This window comes from Eretmochelys imbricata, chromosome 3 (assembly GCF_965152235.1).
Source record: "Eretmochelys imbricata isolate rEreImb1 chromosome 3, rEreImb1.hap1, whole genome shotgun sequence".
NCBI classification, from domain to species: Eukaryota; Metazoa; Chordata; order Testudines; family Cheloniidae; genus Eretmochelys; species Eretmochelys imbricata.
In genome coordinates, this window is record NC_135574.1 from 82,085,344 (window position 1) to 82,109,162 (window position 23,819).

General features: G+C 41.6%; 1 protein-coding gene across 2 annotated transcripts in view; it reads right to left on the reverse strand.

The window, feature by feature from the left end:
• Positions 1-23,819, reverse strand: part of PDSS2 (decaprenyl diphosphate synthase subunit 2) — a 185,697-nt gene that overhangs the window by 26,057 nt on the left and 135,821 nt on the right. For both annotated transcript variants that reach the window (XM_077812895.1, XM_077812894.1), the window contains 2 exons: positions 15,476-15,550; positions 638-811 (listed from right to left, as the gene is read on the reverse strand). In XM_077812895.1, the coding sequence (XP_077669021.1) occupies positions 638-811; positions 15,476-15,550 (249 nt within the window). The remainder of the gene's footprint in view (positions 1-637; positions 812-15,475; positions 15,551-23,819) is intronic.

Below are 23,819 nucleotides of genomic sequence, written 5' to 3' on the forward strand. Positions count from 1 at the left end.
TTCCGATATCTATGCAGCCACTTGTGATCCTGCTCCTCCAGGAGCCCAGCCCTACATACACACATTCAACCATCAGCCAGAGACCCATCTCCAATTCCATGTCCCTTGATCTATTCCTACACTATCCTCCTCTGCTTTGATAGCTGTACTTTGGCTCCACCCTCCTAGCTCCATATTGGGGAAGTGATGGGGGTTGTTTAGCAGGCTGCAAAAAAGTGGGGAGGGACAGTTTGCCACAGCTGGGAAGGGGTATGAAGTTGGCGGGTGCGTACTAAGGTGAGGGAGTGGGAGAAAGAGAGTTGTTAGTATGTGGTGGTGAGAGTGACGCAGTCATTCATGGGAAGGACTTTGTTCTTTAAAATTGTGAGTGGTATAAGAATATTTTCCATTTCCCAGGACCTATGGGAGTTACTTGATGCAATATGAATAAATTTCTGATACACTGAATATTTTATAAACAGTAGTTTTCTGTGACAAGCATATGGCTCTTTATACATATTGCCAAATTGGATAATTACAAGTGAATTAATTTAAAGTATCCACTAAACTCAGACCGAAAAGAGACTCAAAAGAAGAATATTAGAGAGGATCTCATCTACCCTTTCAGTAGAAGACTGAACAAAGAGAATAGGCATACCTTATGACTCATAGACATGTTCTTTCCATACTGAAATGCCATATCCTGGATCTCAGCATCATGCTTTGCTAATTCCATTGCAGCCTGGCAGCTCTTTGCCAACAAGGCACTATGGGATAGGAAAATCTGTTCTTTCCAAGTTGATATTCCAATATCATGTGTAAGACAGTTTTGCTGAAAATGAAATGAAGGCTAAAATGAAAAAGCCGAAACTATGACATAGGAAATTAAAAACACAGCTATGCCACCTAGGAAACTACCACCTACTGTAAATTCCAAGGCTGTGGACTTTAATGTGTCATGCAAAACAGCCACTCGCCCAAAGAGTATTCCTGCACGAGGTGATGGGAAAAGTGAAAACATTACAGCGCATTTTAATTGCTGAATTGTAGAGTTGCTGCTCCCCCCGCCAAAACTAAAGCGGGTAAGAGCTTCAATTATCTTTATAATAGGTTTGCCTCTGAATTTTCATGTCACTACAATATGAACATTGGCAGCCAATTACATTCCTACTGACTTACTGGTTAAAAAAAGTGTCCTGTGCAATACACCACTCACTGGCACCTCTCACCAGCAAGCAAGAAAGAAAAGAACTGACCATTTAAACATTGAGTGGCATTTCTAAGAAACATGTCAAGACACTATATGATTACATCAAATGCTACACTACAGCCTCTTCCTATACATTCTAATATACATGGGATTTTAATGAAGGGAAAAAAAAGAGACCAAAGGCCTGTGAAGGATGTTTTGGGGATGCGTCTTTTTTGCTTCTCTATTATCTTGATTTTTTTTTACATTAGAAATATCAGGAATGTCAAGTTTCAATTTCCCTGGAGGACTCTGATAGATCTCTCAGATGTTCATTGTGAGCTACAATGCCTTAACTGTAGGATCAAGGATGCTAAACCTTTAACAGTCTCTTTTTATCCAAAATGTTAATTGAATTTATATTTTAACAAAACCAAAAGAAAATATAATCAGTTTTAACAATCTGACACACACTTTTCCCCAGTCAATTGTTCAGCTTAACTCTCTTGGCTCTTGTGATGTCATCATTTCACTAATCAGTGTCTTCAAGGCTAGACAGATCCTGACATTCTAATTTTTATATATACATATATAAATGTCAAGCTTTCTTTATTAATTGTAAAGAAGTAAAAAAGATCTCAAAGTCCAGTTTTTGTGACCCGTTTGCAGGTCCCCTTTAAAAAGGTAAAGGAAACATAGGTTATAAATGTACGTATGTAAAGAAATGGTTTCAAAATTTAAATATTAAGCATCATATTTAATTTCTCAATACAATGAAATTTACAGCACTGACTGAGCCAAAAGGTAAAATTTTACAAAGTGAGAAAAGAAACATCTAAGAAGACTCCCCTCCCCTACTGTTACTTCAATTAAATTGCTTGGAAATGAATAAGAACTAAATCTGTGTGACCTCATAATTTTCTACTGGGTATTATCTGTCATGAATTTTGTAACAAATGAAATAAAATCCCTCTATTCAGCTCCAATCGTCCCGCTTATGAACACTGCCAAGGAGTGCTGCATTACTGGATAGAAAATAATACGAGATTGATGGGAAAATTAGCAGAATTCTGTAATGCAAAATAACCAAACATTGTATCAAAATTCCATTGCCTTCAGACACACCCCTGCCTTTTACAGGAAGGGGAAAGAACAGAAAATGACATGTTTGCTACTATGTATGTGATGATAATTTACAAAGTCAAGATTAAACTTTAGGTAGGTCCCATTTTACTACGATATTTGCCTCATAATGCCTTAGTTCAGCCCAGAATATATGCAAATTTCCATGATTGGTAGAATGACAAAAATGATAAATAAGAACTGGTACCAAAAATAAATGCTCGATCATTTTCTCACTCAGACATAGGTTAATTTAAAATAATCTGGAGATGAAGCTCTGGGAAGCTGTGACTCAACTTTTTTTACTCAGGACCAACCAGCTAAGATAAAAATGTGTGCTTATTAAAGCTTATTGGATGAAGATTAGGACAACCAACTTGCAGTGATTTTGCAATTATTTATTTTAACCCGCATGAAAAGAGAACTAGGAACTAAGATAAACTAGGAAGTTTAACAAAAACAATCATTTATGAAGTTACAAAGTCCTTAAAATGCTAGCTGTACCAAGCCTCTGAAACATTCACACACCAAATACAGATTGTGACATCACTACGAACTGCAGCTACTGAAGAGACCCTGCTAACCTTACTCATTCCAAGTAATTCTACAACATTTTCCAAAAGTGCCATCTTTTAGACAAAAATGTAGAAATACTAAGTATTTTTGTGACCTTCATTTGAAGTCTTGAAAATATTTGAGAAAGGTGGAAACTTATTCTGAATTTCTACAATGTTATCTAAAAGAAATACTTTATTTGGGCTATTAATGAGGGCATGATTTCACCAGATGAGCTAATTTCTGCTCTTTCTGTAAATCCAGTGCAACTCCAATGAAATTAGTGGCTTTATTATATATTTACAGTGACAACACCAAATTTGTCCCTAATAAAAAGTGATTTTGGATACTGATCTTTTAAAGATGCTGATTTTTTTTTAAATGTACAAATTTTCACTTTTTGTCCTTAAATGTGGAATTGTGAAAAAGTTGTTAGAAGGATCTGAGCAAAATCTTAACATTTAAAAGTTTACCAATATTACATTGCTTCTACTACAGGCACTTTGAAAAAATGTTCACTACTTTGCTGTTTCCTTAATATTTTTATAAAACAACAGAATACTACACAGCTTTTGTATATACTTAAAATTTTCAAACATCCAAAATACATATTTAAATTTTCTATGCTGAAAAAATATGCTCAAAGGCAATGTATTGCACTCTCTTACATGGATATTGAGAATCCCCTGCATACATAATTTGGGAGCCAAACTATAATACAGTCCAGTCAGAGAAAGTCTTGACAACCTGCTTTCAGGAGCGCTCTATGGTAAAAATACTTAAACCAAATGCCATGAAGGCAGTCATCTCTCAGTGAAATTTTTGTAAATTGCATTGCCACAACTGGACTAGGCAAAAACCATTGTTCCCCCCCCCCCCCCAAAAAAAAAAAGGCCTACAGCTGTTCAATTCAGTTCAACAACATTACCTCCTGATAAAGCTTGTCATGTGTCAGTTTGGCCATGTTTACACTAGCAAGTTCCAATACAGCTGTACTGCTGTAAGATAGGTCGTGTAACTGTGCTATGCCGACGGGAGAGAGCTCTCCTGTCGACATAACAAAACCACCTAAATGAGTGGCAGTAGCTATGCTGATAGGAGAGCATCTCTAAATCATTTGAACACATCAAGGAGAAAAACTTTAATTAGCTATAGACTGCAAACTACACGAAAACTGAAGTTACACCTGTGCAGGTGAAATGGGTGGGATTTCTCCCTTTATTTTTTGAAGCTTCTATATCAGTAAGATGAAGGAGTCACTGGATGGCTCAAAGGATTGATAACAGAATTTGGAACTTTCCACCTTTACATCACTTTAGTTCATGATCAGACATTTAGTATCTGATGACTGTTTAGTGGTGTATATGAAATAAGGCGATGGTTTTAGTCATACTCATTCATAGGAGACGTGATGCGTCTAAATCACAAAAGAAACCATCACAACTGGCACCACTGCTGGCTGTGTCAGAGGAGCCAAAAACTGAATGAACAGTGGCTGAATTAACCTCTCATCCATGGAGGCAGACCCTCCAAGATATAGTTAAGGCACCCTGGGGAAGCCAGCACTGGAAGAAATTGGTCTCCAGGCCTGTGAATCCAGCACTTTTCTAAGCATTAAATTCAATTGAAACTATACACACTAAAGTCTAGCAATTGGTTTGTTTTTATTATTAGATCCATCTTATGTACAATATTCATATTATCTTTGTACCTTAATGACTTGACAGTTTAAAGTACAAAGAAACAACATTGCCACTTTTCACATTATACAACCTAACAACTGATGCTTTAAAAGTTTATTTTGAAATATTGTAACTGCAAGTGGGAAACTCTAAGTAAAACTGATGCTCCCATTTCACCAACCTCAAGATCAGTAAAGATGTTTTCATTTTATACAAATATTTACTGTTTTGATTTTAGAAAGAAATTGGCTTGCTGGGAGGTAAAGCCATTAAATTCTCAGACAGTGCTTAAACTGTAAAAATACTCTTTCTAGGCAATGGAAAATAGAAAGAGTTTCTAGAGAATCATCACATGTTTTACACCAAGATTTTTACCATTTATACCTATCACATTTATGGTAGCAAATATTAAATTAATTTTATGTACTTAATACAAAGTAGCACTTAAAATCCACCCCCCGCACCTCACCAAACCACCTTAAAGTAGCTCAAACTGGTTTCTGTGTCTCCCAGAGAAGAACTAGATGGTATTTATATAAATACATGTCACGATTCATTTGTAAGCATTTTCAGCACTGCATACAAATGTTACAAAACACACACCTTATTGGAGTGCTCCAAAATGCATAGCAAGAATTGGCAGGACTCAAAGTCACATCTTTTGGATGAAAAATATAGACATTCAGAATACGTTTTATAACTAAGGTTTTTTATTTGGATACACAGCAGCACTTGCTTTGCCACCTAATTTTGCACAATATGAGACTGTCTAATCCATTTACAACTCAAACTTTGGTCTAATCCTTATTAAAATAAAAATGCATATATAAATCAAGCATATTTTATTTTTGATTCAATCTCAGCATTTGAGTTTTAAATTGGATGGTTCAACAACTTCTATTCTACACGGAAGGATAAAAATAAGTCAATAAAATTATGGCTCTCTAATGGTAGCAACACATTTATCCTACAAAACATTTTCATTTGACTGATGTAAGCTTTAACAGATGTCTTCCTGCTTGTTGGACATGACAGAGCATGTTTTATTGGTCTATTAATACATGCCTTCAGTGCTTTGTGAGGAACAAGGGTGAGCGCAAATGGGCCAATAAAACACATGCTGGAGTGCTCCAATACTTTCATCATGACTCTCTAAAACAATAGAATTTTTTTAAAAAGATGGTTGGGAAAAGTTAAATTTTAAACATATGCTTTTACTACAAAAAGTAGTTCATCATGGAGAACTACTTCAGACTGCAGAGAAAAAAGTAATAGTCGAGAAAGACTATTAACATTCCACTGTTAAAAACGATATAATCAAGCTGGTTGTCTCTAGCATGAGACATTGTGAATATTCAGATTCAGGAGCTAAGGAAAAGTAGTGCAGTGTTCCTTTCCAAAAAGCTCCTAATTTCTCATTTAAGTTAATAAGAATGATCTGGTAGGTAAAGTGCAAGACTAAGAACCAGTGCATCTAAGTTCTTGGCTCTGCTACAGACTTGCTGCATGACTTTGAAAAAGTAACTCTACTTTTCTATATCTCAGTTTCCCCATCTGTAAAATGGGGACAGCAATACTTCCCCTACTCACAGGATTTTGAGGCTTCCTTTGTTAACAAGTGTGAAGTGCTTTGAGAGCCTCAGATGTAGGCACTCTAGAAGTCCTAAAGTATATTGTAAATGTTTTAGAAGAGGTTTGTAAGTTTTAGAAGGCCTACTCACTCCTAAAGAGCTGAGCATGGAGGCTAGGATCACCATAAGTGGTATTTTTCTTTGAAACAGGGCAACCACGCCCACAACTGAACCTTCAAGAAAAAGCCCACTTTGACACGGCTATTCATTGCAATCCACAGTGTGTAAGAGGCACCTTGGTTGGTTCGAACTTTTAATTTCAACTAGATGTAGGTTTGAGAAAATGGAAGAAGATGTCTCCAGCATCAAGGGAACAGTTCCAGACCGAACAGGAAGCAGATGAAAGCCTCCAGAGAGCTTGGACGGTGGCACGGGGCAACCCACCGCCTCTCAGCTCTTCTAATCGATCCAGGTTTGTTGTAGAAAGAGGACTTTTATACAAGGAAACTCTTTCTGGTGGACACCAGGAAGACTGGCATCCTCAGAGACAGTTGGTAGTTCCAACTAAATACCGGGCCAAGCTCTTGAGCTTAGCCCACGATCACCCTAGTGGCCATGCTGGGGTGAACAGGACCAAAGACCGTTTGGGGGGGTCATTCCACTGGGAGGGAATGGGCAAGGATGTTTCTACCTATGTCCAGTCTTGTGAGGTGTGCCAAAGAGTAGGAAAACCCCAAGACCAGGTCAAAGCCCCTCTCCAGCCACTCCCCATCATTGAAGTTCCATTTCAACGAGTAGCTGTGGATATTCTGGGTCCTTTTCCGAAAAAGACACCCAGAGGAAAGCAGTACATACTGACTTTCATGGATTTTGCCACCCGATGGCCGGAAGCAGTAGCTCTAAGCAACACCAGGGCTAAAAGTGTGTGCCAGGCACTAGCAGACATTTTTGCCCGGGTAGGTTGGCCCTCCGACATCCTCACAGATGCAGGGACTAATTTCCTGGCAGGAACTATGAAAAACCTTTGGGAAGCTCATGGGGTAAATCACTTGGTTGCCACTCCTTACCACCATCAAACAAATGGCATGGTGGAGAAGTTTAATGGAACTTTGGGGGCCATGATACGTAAATTCGTAAATGAGCACTCCAATGATTGGGACCTAGTGTTGCAGCAGTTGCTCTTTGCCTACAGAGCTGTACCACATCCCAGTTTAGGGTTTTCCCCATTTGAACTTGTATATGGCCGTGAGGTTAAGGGGCCATTGCAGTTGGTGAAGCAGCAATGGGAGGGATTTACACCTTCTCCAAGAACTAACATTCTGGACTTTGTAACCAACCTACAAAACACCCTCCGAACCTCTTTAGCCCTTGCTAGAGAAAACTTACAGGATGCTCAAAAAGAGCAAAAAGCCTGGTATGATAAACATGCCAGAGAGCGTTCCTTCAAAGTAGGAGACCAGGTCATGGTCTTAAAGGCGCTCCAGGCCCATAAAATGGAAGCATCGTGGGAAGGGCCATTCATGGTCCAGGAGCACCTGGGAGCTGTTAATTATCTCATAGCATTCCCCACCTCCAACCGAAAGCCTAAGGTGTACCATATTAATTCTCTAAAGCCCTTTTATTCCAGAGAATTAAAGGTTTGTCAGTTTACAGCCCAGGGAGGAGACGACGCTGAGTGGCCTGAAGGTGTCTACTACGAAGGGAAATGTGGTGGTGGTGTGGAAGAGGTGAACCTCTCCATGACCCTTGGGCGTATGCAGCGACAGCAGATCCAGGAGCTGTGCACTAGCTACGCGCCAACGTTCTCAGCCACCCCAGGACTGACTGAACGGGCATACCACTCCATTGACACAGGTAATGCTCACCCAATTAGGGTCCAACCTTACCGGGTGTCTCCTCAAGCTAAAACTGCTATAGAACGGGAGATCCAGGATATGTTACAGATGGGTGTAATCTGCCCCTCTGAAAGTGCGTGGGCATCTCCAGTGGTTCTAGTTCCCAAACCAGATGGGGAAATACGTTTTTGCGTGGACTACCGTAAGCTAAATGCTGTAACTCGCCCAGACAACTATCCAATGCCCCGCACAGATGAACTATTAGAGAAACTGGGACGGGCCCAGTTCATCTCTACCTTGGACTTAACCAAGGGGTACTGGCAGGTACCGCTAGATGAATCTGCCAAGGAAAGGTCAGCCTTCATCACACATCTCGGGCTGTATGAATTTAATGTACTCCCTTTCGGGCTGCGAAATGCACCCGCCACTTTCCAAAGACTTGTAGATGGTCTCCTAGCGGGATTAGGAGAATATGCAGTCGCCTACCTTGACGATGTGGCCATATTTTCGGATTCCTGGGCAGACCACCTGGAACATCTACAAAAAGTCCTTGAGCGCATAAGGGAGGCAGGACTAACTGTTAAGGCTAAGAAGTGTCAAATAGGCCTAAACAGAGTGACTTACCGTGGACACCAGGTGGGTCAAGGAACTATCAGCCCCCTACAGGCCAAAGTGGATGCTATCCAAAAGTGGCCTGTCCCAAAGTCAAAGAAACAGGTTCAATCCTTCTTAGGCTTGGCCGGTTATTACAGATGATTTGTACCGCACTACAGCCAAATCGCTGCCCCACTGACAGACCTAACCAAAAAGAAACAGCCAAATGCTGTTCAGTGGACCGGAAAGTGTCAGAAGGCCTTTAACAAGCTTAAAGCGACACTCATGTCTGACCCTGTACTAAGGGCCCCAGACTTTGACAAACCGTTCCTAGTAACCACAGATGCATCTGAGCGTGGTGTGGGAGCAGTTTTAATGCAGAAAGGACCTGATCAAGAATTCCACCCTGTAGTGTTTCTCAGCAAAAAACTGTCTGAGAGGGAAAGCAACTGGTCAGTCACTGAAAAAGAATGTTTCGCCATTGTCTATGCTCTGGAAAAGCTACGCCCATATGTTTGGGGACGGCGTTTCCACCTGCAAACCGACCATGCTGCACTGAAGTGGCTTCACACCGTCAAGGAAACTAACAAAAAACTTCTTCGGTGGAGTTTAGCTCTCCAAGATTTTGATTTCGACATCCAACACATCTCAGGAGCTTCTAACAAAGTGGCTGATGCACTCTCCCGTGAAAGTTTCCCAGAATCAACTGGTTAAAATCGTCCTTGAGATGTGGAAAATATTGTTAGTCTTTATGTACTTGGTAGTATATTTAGAGATGCATGTGTCTTATTAACTCTGTTTTTCCTAGAGCTCCAGGAAGAAATCCCAGCCAGTGTTTCACCCTAGCTGAGATTTGGGGGGCGTGCCATAAATATAAAGGGAAGGGTAAACCCCTTTGAAATCCCTCCTGGCCAGGGGAAAGCTCCTCTCACCTGTAAAGGGTTAAGAAGCTAAAGGTAACCTCGCTGGCACCTGACCAAAATGACCAATGAGGAGACAAGATACTTTCAAAAGCCGGGAGGAGGGAGAGAAACAAAGGGTCTGTGTCTGTCTATATGCTGGTTTCTGCAGGGGATAGACCAGGAATGGAGTCTTAGAACTTTTAGTAAGTAATCTAGCTAGGTATGTGTTAGATTATGATTTCTTTAAATGGCTGAGAAAAGAATTGTGCTGAATAGAATAACTATTTCTGTCTGTGTATCTTTTTTGTAACTTAAGGTTTTGCCTAGAGGGGTTCTCTATGTTTTTGAATCTAATTACCCTGTAAGATATCTACCATCCTGATTTTACAGGGGGGATTTCTTTATTTCTATTTACTTCTATTTTTTATTAAAAGTCTTCTTGTAAAAAACTGAATGCTTTCTCATTGTTCTCAGATCCAAGGGTTTGGGTCTGTGGTCACCTATGCAAATTGGTGAGGCTTTTTATCCAACATTTCCCAGGAAAGGGGGGGTGCAAGTGTTGGGAGGATTATTCATTGTTCTTAAGATCCAAGGGTCTGGGTCTGTAGTCACCTAGGCAAATTGGTGAGGCTTTTTACCAAACCTTGTCCAGGAAGTGGGGTGCAAGGTTTTGGGAAGTATTTTGGGGGGAAGGACGCGTCCAAACAGCTCTTCCCCAGTAACCAGTATTAGTTTGGTGGTGGTAGCGGCCAGTCCAAGGACAACGGGGGGAATATTTTGTACCTTGGGGAAGTTTTGACTTAAGCTGGTAAAGATAAGCTTAGGAGGTTTTTCATGCAGGTCCCCACATCTGTACCCTAGAGTTCAGAGTGGGGGAGGAACCTTGACAGTCTTCAAGGAGTCTATACAGGCCAATCTGCTTGGGGCAAAGATACATTTAATCTTTATAGTCATCCAAAGATGGTATAACAAAAACATTCCAAGGGATCAAAGGCCTGATGTGTCAGAGAGGAGTGAATTATGACAAATGATGTAGTTCACTGTAAAAGATAGTTTAAATCTAACAATTAAAGTGGACATCTAGCGCAGCTCACCACAGACTGTTGAACAAAAGGTTGTACAGCACATGATGGTTGTAAGCACCATTTTATGGTCATACTTCTCACTTGAAGCCCAATGTTTCTGCCTCGGACTTTAAAAAATATTCTGTTTTTCCAAATTCATAACACAAGGTTCTCTATTATGAAGAATGTTATCTACTAACATCTCTATATAAGAAACAGGACTGTGGAGAGTACAGTGGCATTGTAAATTATTTTATTACTCTTTTACAACTGGAAACTTCAGTTCAGATTCTAGATTTGTATAGTAGTATATAGGTTCCTGACGCAGGGAAGAAAGGTAAGCAGCAGGATATGGACCCTGGACTTCAGGAAAGCAGACTTCGACTCCCTCAGGGAACGGATGGCCAGGATCCCCTGGGGGACTAACTTGAAGGGGAAAGGAGTCCAGGAGAGCTGGCTGTATTTCAAGGAATCCCTGTTGAGGTTACAGGGACAAACCATCCCAATGAGTCGAAAGAATAGTAAATATGGCAGGCGACCAGCTTGGCTTAACGGTGAAATCCTAGCGGATCTTAAACATAAAAAAGAAGCTTACAAGAAGTGGAAGCTTGGACATATGACCAGGGAAGAGTATAAAAATATAGCTCGGGCATGTAGGAATGAAATCAGGAGGACCAAATCGCACCTAGAGCTGCAGCTAGCGAGAGATGTCAAGAGTAACAAGAAGGGTTTCTTCAGGTATGTTGGCAACAAGAAGAAAGCCAAGGAAAGTGTGGGCCCCTTACTGAATGAGGGAGGCAACCTAGTGACAGAGGATGTGGAAAAAGCTAATGTACTCAATGCTTTTTTTGCCTCTGTTTTCACTAACAAGGTCAGCTCCCAGACTGCTGCGCTGGGCATCACAAAATGGGGAAGAGATGGCCAGCCCTCTGTGGAGATAGAGGTGGTTAGGGACTATTTAGAAAAGCTGGACGTGCACAAGTCCATGGGGCCGGACGAGTTGCATCCGAGAGTGCTGAAGGAATTGGCGGCTGTGATTGCAGAGCCATTGGCCATTATCTTTGAAAACTCGTGGCGAACCGGGGAAGTCCCGGATGACTGGAAAAAGGCTAATGTAGTGCCAATCTTTAAAAAAGGGAAGAAGGAGGATCCTGGGAACTACAGGCCAGTCAGCCTCACCTCAGTCCCTGGAAAAATCATGGAGCAGGTCCTCAAAGAATCAATCCTGAAGTACTTGCATGAGAGGAAAGTGATCAGGAACAGCCAGCATGGATTCACCAAGGGAAGGTCATGCCTGACTAATCTAATCGCCTTTTATCATGAGATTACTGGTTCTGTGGATGAAGGGAAAGCAGTGGATGTATTGTTTCTTGACTTTAGCAAAGCTTTTGACACGGTCTCCCACAGTATTCTTGTCAGCAAGTTAAGGAAGTATGGGCTGGATGAATGCACTATAAGGTGGGTAGAAAGCTGGCTAGATTGTCGGGCTCAACGGGTAATGATCAATGGCTCCATGTCTAGTTGGCAGCCGGTGTCAAGTGGAGTGCCCCAGGGGTCGGTCCTGGGGCCGGTTTTGTTCAATATCTTCATAAATGATCTGGAGGATGGTGTGGATTGCACTCTCAGCAAATTCGCAGACGATACTAAACTGGGAGGAGTGGTAGATACGCTGGAGGGCAGGGATAGGATACAGAAGGACCTAGACAAATTGGAGGATTGGGCCAAAAGAAATCTGATGAGGTTCAATAAGGATAAGTGCAGGGTCCTGCACTTAGGACGGAAGAATCCAATGCACCGCTACAGACTAGGGACCGAATAGCTAGGCAGCAGTTCTGCGGAAAAGGACCTAGGGGTGACAGTGGACGAGAAGCTGGATATGAGTCAGCAGTGTGCCCTTGTTGCCAAGAAGGCCAATGGCATTTTGGGATGTATAAGTAGGGGCACAGCGAGCAGATCGAGGGACGTGATCGTCCCCCTCTATTCGACATTGGTGAGGCCTCATCTGGAGTACTGTGTCCAGTTTTGGGCCCCACACTACAAGAAGGATGTGGATAAATTGGAGAGAGTCCAGCGAAGGGTAACAAAAATGATTAGGGGTCTAGAACACATGACTTATGAGGAGAGGCTGAGGGAGCTGGGATTGTTTAGCCTGCAGAAGAGAAGAATGAGGGGGGATTTGATAGCTGCTTTCAACTACCTGAAAGGGGGTTCCAAAGAGGATGGCTCTAGACTGTTCTCAGTGGTAGCAGATGACAGAACGAGGAGTAATGGTCTCAAGTTGCAGTGGGGGAGGTTTAGATTGGATATTAGGAAAAACTTTTTCACTAAGAGGCTGGTAAAACACTGGAATGCGTTGCCTAGGGAGGTAGTGGAATCTCCTTCCTTGGAAGTTTTTAAGGTCAGGCTTGACAAAGCCCTGGCTGGGATGATTTAACTGGGAATTGGTCCTGCTTCGAGCAGGGGGTTGGACTAGATGACCTTCAGGGGTCCCTTCCAACCCTGATATTCTATGATTCTATGATTTGGTCACATATTATGACTTTTTGATGCAACTAAGACAGGACCACCAAATAACATAGCACATGAGGCAATGTTTGCTCAAGACATGTCCAGGACATGGATGCAGGCAGAAAGGGGTGTTACATTGGAAGAGTAGTGTGGGGAAGCTAGCAAAGATAATATGTGTAATTATGAAACAAGCCTCAGTGTTCTCCAATTGGCTGAATAGATCATAAAGGAAGTAAAGTAGGTCACACATTTGTGTTTGATATGGACTTAACTGGTGGCCATATCTGACTCACTAAAAGTCTAATCTTTAGATATTATACTATGTGTTAATTTATATTATTACAACATACTAATTATGTTTAAATTAATCCAGTTTATTTTAGTAAAGCATCATTGTACTCCCAACTCTTGCCAGACAGAATAGCTCATTGCTTACTATAAAAACAAAACCATTATTTTGGTATCTTTAACTTGACATTGTTCAGCTGGGCTCAGTGATCTTACACTTTCCCTATGCTTGCTGAGCGCTTTATAAATGTGGTAGAACATTAAATTTTTCAAGCTCTTCTGAGGTAGTATGATTATCTCCTGACAGCCCTCAGACCAACATGCTGCCAAGTAAAGAGAAATAGGACTAAGACCTGCTGCAATGGCAGACACCCAAAAAAGTCGAGAACATTTCTAGTAATACAGAGGATGTGGTTAATCTAAAATGTGCAAATGAAATCACAGTGAAGCAGCCCCATTGCTAAAGTCACCTATGTGAACTTTACCCTTTAAAAAAAGCTATTTTAAGTAAAACATAGCTGAGGTTTGGTTGTATTTAGAAAAACCTGCCCGGCTTATATAAAATACAATTTTAAAAGTTCTTTTAACATATTTGTATTAATAAAAATATGTTTTTCCTTTTAAAATATAGCCTTGCATATAGAGCTTGAGAGAGGTAGCTTAACTGGCAAACTGGAAGACTGAAGTCATCTGTTTGTCTACAGATTAGGTATAGCAGGTGCAGAAGTAGTTCAAACTTCCCACATAGTTTTTCTCATGTGCCTCAACCCTAACCTAGAGGAATAACTTCTAGGGTGAGCGAATAAGATATCTTCCATGCCCTTTTAACCACTACCATTAACATGGATGCCAAGTGTGATGGTACTTTATATGATCTAGACTTATATCTACTTGGAGCTAAACTGAGATAACTCATTTCACTTGCTCTGAACAACAAGATAGCAGTGATTAGCCTGAGCTCTATTTTAAACTGAAGACTTATGAGTGAGGGGCTCCATATGCCATCACTTATCCCCCAAGCCATCTTGCCTCCCAATGTTATTCCTTTAAGGTTAATATTTCTGAAATGGCTTGCCCATCTGAGATTGTTTTGTTTCTGTTAATATGCTCCACTTAAAAAACATCATAGCTTACAATGTGCATATGCACACACTTGTGATCATCTTAATAGTGTAAATCCATGCTTTTTGATAGAGTAAAAACATGCTATTAGGTGAAATGAAGAGGTAATAATGAGGATTCTAAAATAGGAACTTCTTAATACACACAGTGTTAAGAGATAACCATGGTAAACGAAACAAGATTTCTTAGTTTACCATTCTGCCAAAATGAAATCACGTTAATAAGTGACTCAAAAAAATCTTAATTCCAGTTTCATCAAAAGAATCAAAGCAGTTCATCAGAGTCCTGCCATGCAGCAAAGTAACAACAGTAGTGTGGCATATTTATATTTGTCTTTGAAATAAACTTTGCACCTCAGAGTCATGTAAATGATTTGAACCATTTTCTTTGACCAGGTCAATTGCTCTCTGTGATACATGCAAGAATGACTTTTTTTTTTTTTTTTTTTTAAAGAGGAGCATAGCACAGCTCTTTGTGCCTCAGCACAAGACTTCCATTTAGCTCACCTAATAAAGCTGCTACATTTACGAATAGAAAGGTCCTGGTTTAAATTTTGGCTTCAGTGACTGCAAATTCCACACACCCAAGCAGCCAGGATATGAAAAATTATGTGACCTAGCAAAATCTACATATACAATGTATTTGTCCACCAGTTCACAGACAACATGTTGGTCCACATTTTTTAAACCTTTTAATACTAATGAATATGTTTCTAGTCCACTATTTGCGGGTATTCTGATGAGCTTGTTTTAACAGAACCCTTACTAGAGGCATTACTGAGTGAGGTCTGTTTAGTGTCCATGCTAACTGCAAGTTTGTTTGTTTGTTTACGAATTAAAAATTACAGAATCTCTCTCTCTAAGCATTTCTAGTGGTGCCCATCATCCATTATGGCAGAATTGAGGTGCCATACTAAAAGCATTTCTGAAGCTTGCTGAGACTGTAATTAGTCCTTTCCCCTCTTTCCTTTAAGCAAACAAAAAAGTCATCATGATATTTACTGTTGTCACACATTTATTTAAAACAAACTACTTGAATAAAGTGCAAGGACTCAAAAATCTTACCTCTGATAAGTTAGAATTGTCATAGTATATTCCTTGCACTAAGTCACCAATTGCACTTGATATGAGCTCCACAACCTGGAAAATGAAACAAAAAAACCCCAACATTATTTTTTAAATATGATCAATTACCTGATTGTCAACACAGTGCCTAGAAGCCTCACTAACATTCCTTGTAGGATCATCGCTTAGGAAGGCTGCATGGGCTACCAGAAGAGATTCTGGCAAGATTATTTTTTTGCCACCTAATGAGGAAGAAACCAGATCCAAATCTCCATACTGGAACTTTAAGCAAAGTCCTTTCTCTTTCTATCAAAGCTTTAAGTTAATACAAATGAGAACCAAGTAATATTTATTTTCCTAAGAGTGTGAACTATAGAGTGTATCCTCACAAGGATATACACAGTACTCCTAAATTCCAGTTCATGAATATGAGACAATAATCCCATCTGGGTTTGTTGGGGGTTTTTGCTGCCAAGTAGATATTTCACTATATACCTCACTGGGAGCTGCTAAAATTCTAATCTTCACTGATAATACAGAAAAAGTCAGAATCCATAGAAAGCTAACCTTTCAAATGTGATCATTTGGTATTTGAGTGTACTGGGAATGCTCTGTGGATGTATTTAGTGCATGGCCTAAGGGTCAGCTGTACTCATAGAGTGAAACAGTCTGCAACACAGGAATGTTTAAATCAGATTTATCAATCTATACTATCTTCAGGCTTCAGACTTTTTATTTCATTCAAGTGAAGCCTAAAAATCTGAACTTGATCCAGAATGTAAAACAAGCAGTCCATAGTCTCACTGGAACTACTGTACAATTTAGAACCGTGTGCATGAACTGTCTTAATTGGAACAAAATACTGGGATTTACTGTTAAATTAAATGCAGCCATTTCAAATAAGCACACCTTAAGGCTATCCCTTTAGTTGTGCTCACAAAGTTTTAATTTCTTGAATGTTTAATTTCCTATGTGTATGATTCTATATCTGATTCCCCTCTTTGCTTCCTAAAATTCAGCCTAGTTCTTATTGAATTAAAGGATTTTGTTTCAGTTTATATCATTCTTGTAATTGAAGACATTAAGCTAAATGATAAAGCCCCAAACAGAAATTTCAGTGTTGAGGCATGCTTTATTTGCTAATAAAAATACATTCTGATGCTAGCGTTAAGTATTTGCAACAAAGCTTTTTTAAACACTAATTCTGATATATATGCCTAGACAGAGAGAGAGAGAGAGAGAGAAAGAGCGAGCGCTAACTTTAGAAATGGTGCTCATTAGCGGCTTTTTTTCCTCTCCTTGTGATGCATATGGGTTAATTTGTAAGATCTATAAAAACAGACTAAAAAAAAAATCATGTTGCCATTTAGGTAACCAGATACTTAAGAAATATTGTAGCAATATGAGCTGCAGAGGAACTGAAAGGACAATGATCCTACAGTGTTACCAGATGTGTTGAGTTATTTAAGTGGGGAACAGAGAAAATGAGGGGCTTTTTTTGAAGGTATCAGATAAGCCCTATTCCCAAATCCAGGAGGATTGAGTATCGCCAATAGGTCTATGAAAGTCTGTAACCAAATACCCAGCATCAGATTGTATTACAGTTTATACAAGCAACATCCCAAGATTCTTCTGATGGCTGGGACACATAATACAGATCAATCACTCACTAAAAAATGTTATGGTTTGTGAAACAGTCTGAGCTTAGAGACCTATCCTGGTAATACGAAGAGGAATTTACAAAGACATTGAGTCCTACTCTAAATGTCAAAGTGATAGTATGAACTTTTAATAGTGCATCTGGCTGTGGATAAACAGATCTTTTCCTCACTCTCCTGAAACTCCACACTGAGCAGGACCAAATGAAACATTCTGTTTTGGGGTTTCTCTCCCCATCCGCCCACCAAAAACAACTCCATTAGCAAATGACAATTTTGCTGATTTAAGTGACTAAAATGATCTCCATGAAAATATTTATTTCTCTGCAAATGCCCTGGTGGGTGAAAGCATGGGTCCTCATCTCCTCTCTAATCTCTGTAAAATCAAAGGGCTGCTAGGAGGAAAAAGAAAGGGCCAGTGGGGCAACAGCAGGAACAGGGAGCTTAATACTCAGTGCCCATTTCATTGTAACTAGCTTGTTAAGCTCCCCCACACCCTTCTCCTCCCTATTTCTAGATATGTGCCATCTTTTTACTGAAGGGTGTTTTCCCAACTGACATAGCGCTGTCCACATTGACACTGGTGCTTAGGCTGGTGTAATTTATATCACTCGGAGGTAGCTTATTCACATCCCTAAGCGACATAAGTTATACTGACATAAGTGATAGTGTTGACATAGCCTAAGACGGTTAGGAACCCTTAAATGGCCAAAATTAGAGAGAGACTTCAACTGATATTTGACTCAAAATTTAAACTTTTCAAAACACGGTTTTATATTTAGAAATATTTTTACATTTAAAATGCCAATGAAAACAACTTTTAAACAAATATTCCTCTGCAATGTTTGAAACACAAACACTGTAACATTAAAAAACTGGAAGTGAAGTTGGATTAACTGATTTTGAATGTTCAAAAACAAATGCAAAAAATAAACCAATAGCCTAGTGTGCTAAGTAGCTGAATTTTAAAATCCTTTCCCTTTTAATTATCTGAGGTGTGGTTAGTCACACAGGTAAATAAATGTGTTAGGTTATAACACACTGTTTTTAAGTTAACTGCATCCCAGATTCATCATTTTACTTACTTCCCCCAATGCCCTTTTTAAAAGCTGTCCCTCACTTTCAGTCCAACTACACTATGAAAAAAATCACGCTCTTCACAGTGATCATCTTTCTGGCAATAGTCATTAATCCTTCTTGGATAGCAACAGCTTGACATATATCCTCATAATATTAATAATGGAACTTACTGCAGTAAATGTACAAGGTGCAACGTCAACGTGTCACTGATAGATATTCCTCTGGGTTGCAAGATAAGCTCTATTTAGCTACTAAAATATACAAAAATAAGCTATAGCATTTAATTCTATCATGTTTCCTTAATATTTTCAAATATCTTAGGGCCTGTCTATATTAGGGATTTTTGCAACAGCGGATAAGTAACACCTGTGAAAGCCCCACTTTACACTGGTACAGTGCATCTATGCTAAGGGTTTGCACCAGCATAGCTACACTGGTGCAAACATCCCTAATGTAGACAGGTTCTTAGGCCACTACAAACTTTGGTCCACGCAAGTTACGGCCCCCATAAAACTGCTGCAATTAGTATATTGCTCATGCATGTGTATATGTGGTTTCTTGCATCGGCAATGTGAATAGTCACCAGGAATCCTTGTCTCAATGCACAGTGCAATACACGATGGGTAGGTTTCCCAGTATGCAACTCATCATAGTCCAGCGCACTGTCTTTTGGGAAATTTTGGCAATGCATTGTGAGGGAGAAACAAGTCATGCAGGAGTCACTGGGAGCAAGGCTTCAACTTCTCATCAAATCCCACAGAACCACACGGCACTTCTCGCTGTCCGTTGTCTCAGACAGAAGCATGGACACCACACAGCTCTGCACTTCTGTCATTAACATTGCAAAGGCAGGATAAACAATCCTCCAGGATTTGCAGAACAACAGGAATAACAGCAGCAATGGGGGACAGGACAATTTCGTGGAGGAGATGTTGTTGTGGAACACAGCGAAAACCAATTGAAGGATATTGGTAGTGTTCCTGGAGCAGCTGCAGACAGCGGAGGGCTTCTTCTGTGCCCAAGAAATGAGCACTGACTAGTGGGATCACATTGTGATGCAGATTGGGAACAATAAGCAATGGCTGCAGAACTTTTTGATGCGAAAGGCCACTTTCCTGGATCTTTGTGCCACACCTGCAATGGCTGCAGAACTTTTTGATGCGAAAGGCCACTTTCCTGGATCTTTGTGCCACACCTGCTCCAGCCCTCCACCACAGGGACACCAGAATGAGAGTTGCCCTGACAGAGGAGAAGGAAGTGGCAATAGCACTGCGAAACTTGCAAAGCCAGACTGCTACCTGTCAGCGGGAAATCATTTGGAGTAGGAAAATCCACGGTGGGGCTGTTGTTATGCAAGTGTGCAGCGCCATTAATCGTCTCCTGCTAAGCAGGACTGAGAGTCTCGGCAATGTGCAGGACACAGTGGATGGATTTGCAGCAATGGGGTTCCAAACTGCAGTGGGGCAATAGATGGCACGCCCATCCCTATTTTGGCATTAGCTCACCTGGCCATGGAATACATCAAAAGAAAGGGCTAATTTTCTATGACTACGCAAGCACTAGTGGATCACCAGAGATGCTTCACCGACATCAATGTTGGCTGGTCAGGGAAGGTGCATGACACTCCCATCTTCAAGAACACGGGACTCTTCAGAAAGCTGCAAGCAGGACATTCTTTCCCAACTGCTGGATTACTACTGGTGATGCTGAAATGCCAGTATTGATTCTGGGGGACCCAGCCTATCCTTTACTCATAAAGCTGTACACCAGCCACCTTGACAGCACCAAGTAAAGATTCAACTACCAGCTCAGCAGGTGCAGAATGACAGCTGAATGTGCTTTTGGTAGAGTAAAGAGACCTTGGTGTTGTTTACTCACAAGACCAGATCTCAGTGAGAAAAATATCCCAAATGGCTATAGCTTCCGGTTGTGTCCTGCATAATATCTGTGAGGCAAAGGAGGAAAAGCTGCCACCACGGTGGAGGGCAGAGGTGGAGAGTCAGTCTCCTGAGTTCCAACAGCCAGACACAAAGGTTATTAGAAGAGCTCAACATGGAGCTATGCAACTGGGGGAGGCCTTGAAAGAGCACTTAGAACAGTTAGGTACAGTAATGTGGAGGGGTGTACTGTGCTCTATCTGGTCCTTACATTTTGGAACTGTTAGGAATTGTGTGGTGCTTGCCGTACATTTATAATTATTACATGTGTTTATCACTAATCCTGAGTTCTGTTGCCCTGTAAAACAAGTAGTGGGTGCTTCAGGAGTGCTATGCATTCTGCTGCATATATTGTGAAATAATAAAGATGAATTATTTACCAAAAATAGATTTTTATTGCCAACCAAAACAAGTGCAAAAATGTGCAATTAAATACAACAAAAACTTCTGAAATAAATTAACAGAACAGAACTGAATAAGGGGAAAGAACATTCATGACCATTTCAGTTCATTTGGGCTACACATACAGCTACCATGGCTCTCACAGGTCAGTGTATGCAACACTGGTTCTCTTTATTGTCTCCCAGCATGGAATGGTAGGGCGAGGGATGTGGCCACGATGCCTTGTGGAATGTTGAGGGGTATAAGGAGGTACTAAAATGGAGTTCTCCATTGACTACAAAGAATGCCAAGCACATGATTTTTGAACCTGGAGGTCAACAAGAGTCCGTAGCATTTGTATTTGCTGCTAGAGATGCCCTATTATGTCCTGATGCATCTTCCTCTCCGACTCCTGGGCCTTTCTCCTGTCTGCTCTTTCTCTATCCATATTCTCTACAATATTCACCCTCCAGGTCCTCTGTTCACGGTCCAATGCAGCACTGGCTTGCAGGATCTCTCTGAACATATCCACCTGTGTCCTCTTCTTTCTCCTCCTTACCGTGGTCTGGTGTTCCATTGGTGTTAAGGGAGGAGCTCTCAAGACCACTGTGATGCTGGCAGACCAGACACCAGCTCCTGCCAAGGTCCCCATGTCTCAATTGAACACTGACAGATGCATAGCTCAAATCTGTCTGGCTCATTTGAGAGTTAAGATTGATAAAATAAGTATTAGAATTATAAGAAAGCGTTTAGACTGTATTGAAAGCTTGTGAGTTGCTGCATGCATTAATCTTGTAATATCTGTGTTCCATATTGTATGCAATGGTGTTGTAGCTGTGTTAGTCCCAGATATTAGAGACACAAGGTGGTTGAGGTAATACCTTTTATTGGACCAGCTTCTGTGTCGAATAGAGGGGAATAATCACTTCCCTCAATCTGCTGGCAATGCTCCTACTAATGCAGCCCAATATGCCGTTAGCCTTCTTGGCAACAAGGGCACACTGTTGACTCATATCCAGCTTCTCGTCCACTGTAATCCCCAGATCCTTTTCTGCAGAACTGCTGCTCAGCCAGTCGGTCCCCAGCCTGTAGCAGGGCATGGGATTCTTCCATCCTAAGTGCAGGACTTTGCACTTGTCCTTGTTGAACCTCATCAGATTTCTTTTGGCCCAGTCCTCCAGTTTGTCTAGGTCATTCTGAACCCTATCCCTACCTACAGCATATCTACCTCTCCCCCCAGCTTAGTGTCATCCGCGAACTTGCTGAGGGTGCAATCCATCCCATCATCCACATCATTAATGAAGATGTTGAACAAAACCGGCCCCAGAACTGATCCCTGGGGCACTCCGCTTGATACCAGCTGCCAACTAGACATCAAGCTGTTGATCACTACCCATTGAGCTCAACGATCTAGCCAGGTTTCTATCCACCTTATAGTCCATTCAGCCAATCCATACTTTTTTAACTTGCTGGCAAGAATACTGTGGGAGACTGTATCAAAAGCTTTGCTAAAGTCAAGGTACATCACATCCACCGCTTTCCCCATATCCACAGAGCCATTTATCTCATCATAGAAAGCAATCAGGTTGGCAAGGCATGACTTACCCTTGGTGAATCCATGTTGACTGTTCCTAAACACCTTTCTCTCTTCCAAATGCTTCAAAATGGATTCCTTGAGGACCTGCTCCATGATTTTTCCAGGGACTGAGGTGAGGCTGACTAGTCTGTAGTTCCCTGGATTCTCCTCCTCCGCTTTTTAAAAGATGGGCACTATATTTAACTTTTTCCAATCATCCAGGACCTCCCCCAGTTGCTACAAGTTTTCAAAGATAATGGCCAATGGCTCAGAAATCACATCAGCCAACTCTCTCAGAACCCTTGTATGCATTAGATCCAGCCCCATGGACTCCTGCATGTCCAGCTTTTCTAAATAGTCCTTAACCTGTTCCTTCACCACTGAGGGCTTCTCACCTCCATACTATGCTCTCATACTCCTCCCCAAACATTTTGGCCTGAGGGCCACATCAGGGTGCGAAACTGTATGGAGGGCCAAGGAGGGAAGGCTGTGCCTCCCCAAACAGCCTGGCCCCTGCCCCTTATCTGCCCCCTCCCACTTCCTGCCCCCTGACTGCCCCCCTCGGAACCCTCCACCCATCCAACCCTCCCTGCTCCTTGTCCCCTAACCGCTCCCTCCCGGGACCCCTTGCCCCTAACCGACCCCCCCCCGGGACACCACCCCATCTAACCCCCCCACTCCCACCCCCCCCAAACCTCTGCCCCATCCAACCGCCCGCTGCTCCCTGTCCCCTGACTGCCCCCCAGGACCCTCTGCCCCTTATCCAACTCCCCGGCCCTGGCCCCCTTACCATGCTGCTCAAAGCAGCGTGTCTGGCAGCCGCACCGCCTGTCCAGAGCTAAACACGCTGCCTTCCAGAGAGCTGCCCACGCAGCGGCATAACTGCGGGGGAAGGGGACAGTGGGGGAGGGGTCAGGGACTAGTGTCCCCAGCCAGGAGTTCAGGGGCGGGCCAGGATGGTCCCATGGGCCAGATGTGGCCCATAGTTTGCCTACCTCTGATGTAGTGTCTACTTTTGCACTGAGTTGACCACCGCAGGTCAAGTGTGGTTCAATATCATTTGAGGAAGCGGTGTTACTGAGTCTCCATAACGGGGCACTTATGTTGGCGGGAGACAACTTTGAGAGTAGACATGCACAACTTACGTCGACCTAACTTTGTAATGTAGGTCAGGCCATAGTCGTTTTCCTCAAATGAGCAAATTCAGGACTACAGACTCCCCCAACCCCCACCTCACATGGCTCCCAAAGCAATGAAAACTAATGTACTAACATATTTACAGATCTCATATAGCAGACCCTTGCAATGGACCACTCAACCAGCTAATGATGACTGGGACTATGGTTAGCAATCATGAAGTAGTACTTGACTGCTTCAGCCTGATCCTTTTGGAAAGGATAACTATATTTCAGTGCTCATCTTACCGAGATACAAAGTGGCGAACAAAAAAGTATCATGATTACAGGACCCCAAGCTACACAGCTGCAGGAAACTCAAACAGTGCAAAAGGAAGAGGAAACACTCACAAAAATACCACCCACCCCACCATTTGCATCTGTTTACATTCACATGAAACTAGGCTATGATGTCCACAAATTGATTTGTGGATTATATCAGTCAAAGCTGGTCAGCCCTGAGTTGACACAGATGATATCTCTAAGTGGTGTTAACTATTCTGTGTAGACTGTGCCTGTATCAATAAATATGATTCA